This window comes from Bidens hawaiensis, unplaced genomic scaffold, assembly GCF_021521415.1.
Source record: "Bidens hawaiensis isolate Kalapana, Puna unplaced genomic scaffold, B.hawaiensis_p1.1 tig00009067_1, whole genome shotgun sequence".
Lineage (NCBI taxonomy): Eukaryota > Viridiplantae > Streptophyta > Magnoliopsida > Asterales > Asteraceae > Bidens > Bidens hawaiensis.
The window spans coordinates 77,211-85,246 of record NW_027491664.1 but is presented as its reverse complement, the minus strand read 5'-3'; the positions used below and the strand labels follow the sequence as shown (position 1 = coordinate 85,246).

Below are 8,036 nucleotides of genomic sequence, written 5' to 3'. Positions count from 1 at the left end.
TTCATCATAATTCATATGGTACTTTATCTTATTTTTGTTAAAATATATAAATATGTAACATCCAATTTTTGAAAATACTTGATAATAATATAAGTAAACATGAAAAACCGGTTCCAAATTTTGAATATGACTTATATGCATGGTAAACATAGGATTTTAGGTTTTCAAAATTATAGTAATTAAAAGCTTAACATGTTTGCTTATACCCATCATATAAAGAAGATGTGTTCGATTATTCATTAACCGATCATGACCAACCTCTAGTTTTCATCGTTATTTGTACTTTGTTGCTAACAATTTGTTAATCTTGTGTGCTTTGTTGCTAACCTTTAGTTAATTTGTAAGTGTATTATGTTATAATTGGTGTTGGTATTGGTATTGGTATGATGTAAATTTTCAATTGGATTCTTTGTTGTATGTAAATTTTGACTTTTGTTGATTTGTAAGTCTTCTGGTCACAACATGCTACTTCTTTACCTTCTCATTTAACATTGTTGCCAACAATTTGGCTTTTGATTGTGATTTACAAAATTATTCAAAACCCAGCCACACTTAGTATCGATGTGCTATTTTAGGCATATTTGTGTGTGATTTTCTCGGCTTTGGATGAATTGGAATCGGGTTGCATGTTCTTATAATATTTTCTTCCTAAAGTTTATATTCTTTTTTATTAATACCACAAATATTATCATTATTTAAATTGCGTGCAGAACAAAAATGTACACCTTCAATTAATAACATTTAAATACACTTGAAACGTAAAGAACTGCTTCGGCTTAAAAAGCTAGTCATCATCATAGTGTAAATCAAGGATTATTTGCAAAGGATATACCTTAATTGTCCAATATGCCCTTGAACTTATCCAACTTATAAACCCTACAACTCATTAACTTTTATGTTAAAGGAGTATTTTGACTTACTCGATTATTTGTGGCCCCGTGATATCATTGTTACAAAAACTAAAAGGCACTTTATTGAAAAGCAAAAACTTGTGGGTCGGCAATGTAATTATATACGTGACTATTATTATTATTATCTATCATACATGGTGGGAAACTAGAGACTTGGCAATCAACCAACCAAATCTTTAGTAACACAAATTAATAAATTTCAAATACTAAACATACAAGTGAAGCCTAAATGGTTAAATAAAACGCAAAATACATGTGTAGATGCATAATGTACAACCCAACATAGAACGGAAGAAAACTGAAAGTAACTTTTTTACCATTAGTTAATATAGCATAGACACTAGACAGTGAAAAATGATCTTGATTTTTAAATATGTTGGTTACTCTCAAGGGAGCTAGCTATTTAGCCAATTAAGTTAGTGGGCCACGTTCGATACTAACAAGTAGCAATACAATATCCACCCGTCATCAAGAGCTCATCATATTTTGGCCCTCATTTCACCATTAATTACCATTTCAACCATCCTTCATTATCATCAATTCATCATCTCAAATTCCAAACAACAAATTCAACACACTTTATCCAAACTATTAAGGTATGCAAAGCCATTTCTTTTTTTTCTTATATTGGTTTCTAAATTGTCTTTCTTTATGAATGCTAAGAAAGATTGTACTTCAGCTGTACTTTTGTATGTCTGTGTGTATGATTTTCTTAAAAGGTTGTACCTTTGCTCTGGCAAACTCCAGTTCTGTTTCTTCGACAGAAGTTAGATTTTTGGGTGTTACATTTCTTGGATTTTTAATTACTGGTTATTCAAAATTGACATAAATATATAATAAAGTTCTAATCTTGACTTGTTAGGAGAGAAAGCAAACCACAAACTAAAACATCTGTATGTGATGTTAGAGTTGTTTATAACTACATATATATCATGAGTTAAGATGAAGATTCTCACAAAATTGAAATGATTTTTTTTCTTAGTTTTAAAATATCCAAAGGGTTTCTGCATTAATGGTCATGAAAATAGAAGCAATTTATTTGACATTTACAAGTCAAACTTTGACTTTGTAGGATGTGAAAATAATCCATAATCAGAATAGTAAAACTTAATCCTTTCGACACTCCGAGTATTTCTATTTGATTTATCTACATTGGTTTGACTTAACTATGGTTCCAATTGTTGCAGCTAATATCATAGGGAACAAAGGCACTTTTTCTGTTCTTCACATCCCAAATGGAATCCTCAGACTCAGAGGTACTTGCATAGTTGCATTTTCTTTATTTTTCGGATAAAGAAATGCAAGAAGCTATATTATACAGAATGAGCGATTTGGTAAAAATATCGCAAGAGATAAAAGCTGGTTATTTTCATATCATTCAACAAACTCAGCTAAAAATTATTTGGACTTGCAAGCTATAATGAGCTTTTTCAGCATTTTCAAGAAAATTATTAGGCATGTAAACGAACCGCACAAACACAAACAAAGTATGTTCGTGTTTGTTCATTTAACTTTAACCGAACAAACAATAGAACATGAACAATTAAACAAACAGGGTTTTCTTGTTCATGTTTGTTCCTTACAAAAATGAACATGTCCGTGTCCGTTTATTTTCGTTCGTTAACAATATAAACAAACAGTTCATGTCCATGAATGTAAACGAACAAGCATAACTGAACATATATGAACAAGCATTACTGAGCTAATTAAAAGTAAATGCGAACAATGTCCGGGGCCTATAATTAGACTAAATTTTAATGGGCCTGAGATTTTAAATAAATATATCAACAAACTTAAATGAACAAACTTTATCAAAACAACATAAATGAGCATAAACGCATGAACATGAGCAAATTTAAACGAACAAATGACACATGTGTTCATGTTTGTTTATTTAACTAAACGAACCAAAGATTTTGTTCATGCTCGTTTGTTTATAAAATAAAGGTACATAAACAAGCTTCCCACCAAACGGTTCATTACAGGCCTAAAATTATGATTAGCTTGCAATGACAAAGCGATAAATCTTGGTCTATTTGTTTATTACTTGAGTGAACATAATGTTTCTGGTTACTAATTATACTTCTAATTCCTAAAAGCCACTTCCAACATCAAGAGCTGAAACCGAGCTTTCTAATGCTCGAAAAACCGTACGAAATCTAGCTCTAAAGATTGAAGAATCAAATTCAAGAGCCAAAAGCATGCAGCAGAAGCAACAGACAAACCTTAAACAGCATGAACAACAAGAACATGAAGTATACTTAAAAAACAAGGAAGATTACCAGTATGCACAAGTGATGAAAGAACTTGAACGCATCAAACACGAACTGGGAAAACTAAAGCTAGACATGAAACGCGTTTTAAAGGGAAAAAAACAAGCAGAGAACTCATTCAAGGTCTCGAGTTCTAAAAACTCCATGCTTTCAAGTGCAGTAGAAAGAATCAAGAAAGAGGTTGAAGAAATCGATGAAGAACACGTTCTTGTGGAACTAGCACGGATCGAAGCGGTCAAAGAACGGGAAACCATTGAAGCTCAAAGAAAACAAGAAGCAAATCGTTACCAAGCCCAGTTAGAAGAAGTCAAAAAGAAAGTCAAAGACGTTGACCAACATAAGAAACTCGAACAAGAGCTCCAATTAACGCTTCATAACATAAATTTATTAAACCAAGAACTTGCTCGAGCTAAAGAATCAAACGAGAGTCCCGATTCGCTTCACACAATCACAGAACAACTAGAAGCAGCAAAAACCGAGCTTGCAAACATTAAGCGAGAAGGCATTGACTTCATGACCTCCATTGATGTAATCAGAAACGAACTCAAACTCATGCAAGAAGAAAAAGCTCGCTTGGAGAAAGAAGAAGAGAAACAAGAATTAACGGTTCAAATCCTAAATTCAAAGATACTAAATGGAAAAGCCAACTTGGAATCTGTCACCGCTACCACAGAAAACGCTAACTTAATTGCATCAAATCTATCACTTGCAGTTGATCAGTTAAAAGCAGAAACCGAGACAGTAATAAAAGAAAGAGGCCTCATCATTGAAGAAATAGAAAAAATTAAATTGGAAATTCCAAAAACCGAGTCAGAAATAGAATTATCAGAGAAAAGATTAGAAGCTGCAATGGAAGAACTCAAAGCCGCCAAGTCATCAGAATTCACCGCTCTAGAGTCTCTAAAGAATCTCATCGACTCCACAGTACAATCTCGGGAGTTGACTTCTCAAAATAAGTCAACTATAAAAATCACCAATTTTGAATACGAGTATCTAACAAGAAAAGCAGGTGGTGCAGAAGAGCTTGCTGATAAAAAAGTAGCTGCTGCTCAAGCTTGGGTGGAAGCATTAAAAGCAAATGAAAAGGAAATATTAATGAAAATCAAAATGGCTAAACAAGAAATTAATAAGTTAAATGTGGAGGTAGATGATGATGTAACCGTTGTGGCATCGCCTAGAAGATCAATGTACAAAATTGGAAACATGACACCCGGAAAACGAGCTAGATCACAAAAGTTTTTGTCGCCTGCAACCCGTCAAGCGATTAAATCAGCTTCTTTCAGTAGAAAAAGAGAAAAGGTGACAAGAAGTTTAGCAAAGTTATTGGATGAAAACGATGAAATGGGTGAGTGAATTTGCTGTATGTATATAAGAGCTCGTTTGATGTTCATGACCTTGTCTATATTGATGTGTAAACAACTGAAATCGTAACAAGTTAAAAAAAAATGAATACATAAGTTAAATGAGTTTTACATGCAACAACAAATGGAAATGGCAAGGACATAACATTATAACTTGTAACATTGTTGAGATGATATAAAACACTAACACTAAAGTAGCAGTAACATAAAAACACATACCGAAGTCACAACACATGAGCACACCTTAAATTAAACTTGACAGCCGTGTTATTGTTGTGAGGTCCCGACGGGCAACTGTGTTGAGGCATCAGACACGGGACCTGCTCTGCTTTTTTCACGGCTTCAAATTTCTGAAGAGGAAATACGGGGGCCGAGGGTTGGCTCTTGTAGATTTGAGCATAAACAAGGTCGTTGTCATATTCATTTTCATAAGTAGGAGCCGGTGTAGCCGTAGGGCCCACAGGTTGTGTGGCCGGATGAGCAGGAACCCTGTTAGATTGTATCGGTTGTGGTGCAACTGCTGCGCGTTCAGCTGGTGGCTGAGAAACCCTTGCAATATGAGTTGGGGCGGTGACGTTGGAAGCTTGATCCGTGGGGCCCACGGGCATCACGTATATTGGGTAGGGCTGATGTGGCGGTGGCTGTTGGTACGGTACATACATCGGATAGTAAGATGAGATGGGTACTGTTGGCCCGTTCGGGTATTGGATGTAATGTGGTGATGTGGAGTGAATATTTTGCACCGGTTGCTGTCGTTGGTCAGGAATGTGTGGTATCTGATAACCGGAAACTTGAATGTTGTTCTTTTGCATTTGAACTGGTAATGAAGGATTGTAGATGATACTCTCCGACTCGTGAAGCACTTGATCTTGATAAACTCGAGCAGAATTATCACTGTTGAATGTAACGTATTAAGTGCATAAATAAAAAAACAAAGGTTAGCATTATGGCTGGCATAACAAAAAGTTAGACACGAAACAATAAGACATATGATTACATATGATGCTAGACACAAACACGACACAATAACTAATTGTGTCACTTTTTTCCAACATGGACCTATTTAAAAACGTGTTGCACGACACGACCTGTTTAGACTTTAGGGACACGATATAGTTAAAAAAAAGTTGCCCAAAAGTCTTAAGCGTTTAACCTGTTTGGACACGAATTTAAAAATGTCTTAAGCGTGTCGTGTCGTGTTAGCAGGTTCGTGTCATAACAAACAATACCTTTCAAGTGAAGCAGGCGCCGCACTTTTAACCTCATTACCAACCCCAACCGGAACCAAATTCGACGCCGAAACCGACGAATTAATCGACCCAAACGACGAACACGTCTCCAAAACCATCGACTCCGGGACCGAACCCGAATCACCGCCGCCGCCACACTTCCCAGAATCACCGCTATTCATCAAGCTCTCCCCATTCCCCTCCAAACACTCCAGACCCGTCAGCCCGTTTGGCATACCCGACCCGTCAGACAACCCCCGGTTAATAATCATGGTACTCTTCAAGGCGTCGGAGAACCAAGACTCCGACTTCGGGTCGAGGAGCAAGGATCCGACGGATTCGGGTCGGGTGGGGAAGAGGAATAATCTGATGCGGGAGGGTGTAGGGGATGATACGATGCGGTCGTGTTCTTCGAGCATGTTGTGAAGGTCTTCATCGGTGGAGATTGAGATTAATGAGTCGAGGTCTTCGTTTGGGAGTTGGTATTTGAGGGTGAATGGGCGGTTGGAGTAAAGGGTGCGTGAGAGGTGGTGGGTTAATGAGGCGATGGTGGATGCGGTGGTGCGGCGGTCGACGGCGACTATGCGGGTTTCGCCGCCGGCGTAGCAGAGGGATTTGGTTTGAGGGCGTGGGACGATGTGGCCGCCGTAGCTGCACATGAGACGGAGTTTGGTGGTGGGTAACGGTGGGAGAGAATGAGAATGTGGTGGTGGTTGTTCGGTGGCTTGTGGTGGTGGTGGGTGGTGGTCCATTGTGGTCGGGAAGATCGGGTCGGAAGAGGTGGGTTTTCGTGAAAGAAACGAGTGTGTAATTAATAATAATAATAATAATAATAATAATAAGTATTATTATTGTATTAAGCAAGTTGTTGTTTATTTGGTATGGGTTACGGATCGGTGTATGTTTATCTTTTCAAGAAACCTTTTTTCATTGAATCAAGTAATGTTTTAAAAGAGTTAAAAATTGTCAAATTGATGTATCATATTTTTAAAATAGTTTATCTTTACACCATCGTTTTCTCCCACTGTCCTCATCATCTTCTCCCACCATCCGTAGTTCACGAGCGATAGTGTCGTTAGGTACTACTTGTGACTACTTCTACTTCTACTGTTGTCGGCAGTGACGAAGCTTGAACGAAGATGTCGAGGGGCGAACAAAAATATACATTAAAACCGGAGGCGGCCTTGATCAAATTTTCAGTTAAAACCGATAAATTTACACTACGTATAAAAATGTCGGATGAAAACGGGTAAATTTACACTACCGCACAAAAAAAGGAGGGGGTCGAGGCCACCCCTGGCCCCAACTGTCCTTCGCCACTGGTTGTCGGGTACCATTTCGGAATCCTAGGCGAGTGTGGCGGTGGTTGGATGTCACAATCATTCCTAAGTGATTGTGGCGATGGGGTCACACACTCACACGTCCACTTCTGTCATCAACAATCGATTACTGTATTCTACTGTTGACAAGTTCCATTTCGGAACCCTATGCAAGTATGCAGCAGTGGTCTGACGATAGTTAGATATGATTGCTGTTCCTAAGTATCGGTGGCTGATGTGCTAAAAGTAGTTATAAAATAAATAACTAAAATTATACTAATTTAGACACTAAGTAATACTCTAGACCCTTAAACTTAACTTAAACTACTAACCGGCAAGTGAACCAGTCGACTCTAGTACAGCTAAGTAAGTCCGGATATCGAACCCACGAGACTCTTTAAATTACGAAACTAGCAAATTAGACTCAGCTACAAGACACGACTATTTATTAATAATATTTGAGAGAGATTTAAACTAATTATTAAAACTCTAATAATAATTAACTAATAATTACTTAACTATTAAACTAATAATAAACTAATTAAACCTAACCCTAATTAATATAATAATAATAAAACATAATCATTAACTTAAACTTAATTAATTAATTTAAATCTAATAAACAATTTAGAAAACTTGGATTAATTCAGATGATTAGATTAACTACTCAAGCCGGAATTCCCAAAGTTACGGTTATTAATTAAATGGAAAACTCCCGTTATGGAACTGGGATCATAAAATAGACCCTTGACAGAAAACCCGAACAGGACCCTTAAACTTCAAGAAGACGCCTATGGATTTCTAACAAGTTTTAAGACTCACCAGTTTTATATTAAACTTCCTTACGGTTATTTAATCGCTTATGTCTAAGTATCTTTTATGACGAAAACCTACCTTACAGCTCAATTAACTTAATAAACTAAGCTGGCAATCAAACCTAGAC

General features: G+C 36.7%; 2 protein-coding genes across 2 annotated transcripts; one reads left to right on the top strand and one right to left on the bottom strand.

Moving 5' to 3' along the window:
- Window positions 1-1,402: 1,402 nt before the first annotated feature.
- On the top strand, window positions 1,403-4,579 carry LOC143530930 (protein PLASTID MOVEMENT IMPAIRED 2-like). Its single transcript, XM_077026336.1, has 3 exons — window positions 1,403-1,507; window positions 2,099-2,167; window positions 3,011-4,579. The coding sequence occupies exons 2-3, from the start codon at window positions 2,147-2,149 to the stop codon at window positions 4,535-4,537; spliced, it is 1,548 nt and encodes a 515-aa protein (XP_076882451.1). The 5' UTR covers window positions 1,403-1,507; window positions 2,099-2,146; the 3' UTR covers window positions 4,538-4,579.
- A 174-nt stretch (window positions 4,580-4,753) lies between these two features.
- On the bottom strand, window positions 4,754-6,566 carry LOC143530931 (protein PAL OF QUIRKY-like). Its single transcript, XM_077026337.1, has 2 exons — window positions 5,775-6,566; window positions 4,754-5,439 (listed from the first exon to the last, which is right to left on the bottom strand). Exons 1-2 carry the CDS (start codon window positions 6,524-6,526, stop codon window positions 4,770-4,772), a joined length of 1,422 nt encoding a protein of 473 aa, XP_076882452.1. The 5' UTR covers window positions 6,527-6,566; the 3' UTR covers window positions 4,754-4,769.
- Between the last annotated feature and the right edge of the window lie 1,470 nt (window positions 6,567-8,036).

Bases quoted from the DNA above. Each gene is read 5' to 3' on its own strand.
- LOC143530930 (XM_077026336.1), top strand. From the start codon at position 2,147: ATGGAATCCTCAGACTCAGAG. The intron at 2,168-3,010 runs GTACTTGCATAG...AATTCCTAAAAG, and splicing joins TGGAATCCTCAGACTCAGAG to CCACTTCCAACATCAAGAGC.
- LOC143530931 (XM_077026337.1), bottom strand. From the start codon at position 6,526: ATGGACCACCACCCACCACCACCACAAGCCACCGAACAACCACCACCA. The intron at 5,440-5,774 runs GTATTGTTTGTT...TACATTCAACAG, and splicing joins GCGCCTGCTTCACTTGAAAG to TGATAATTCTGCTCGAGTTT.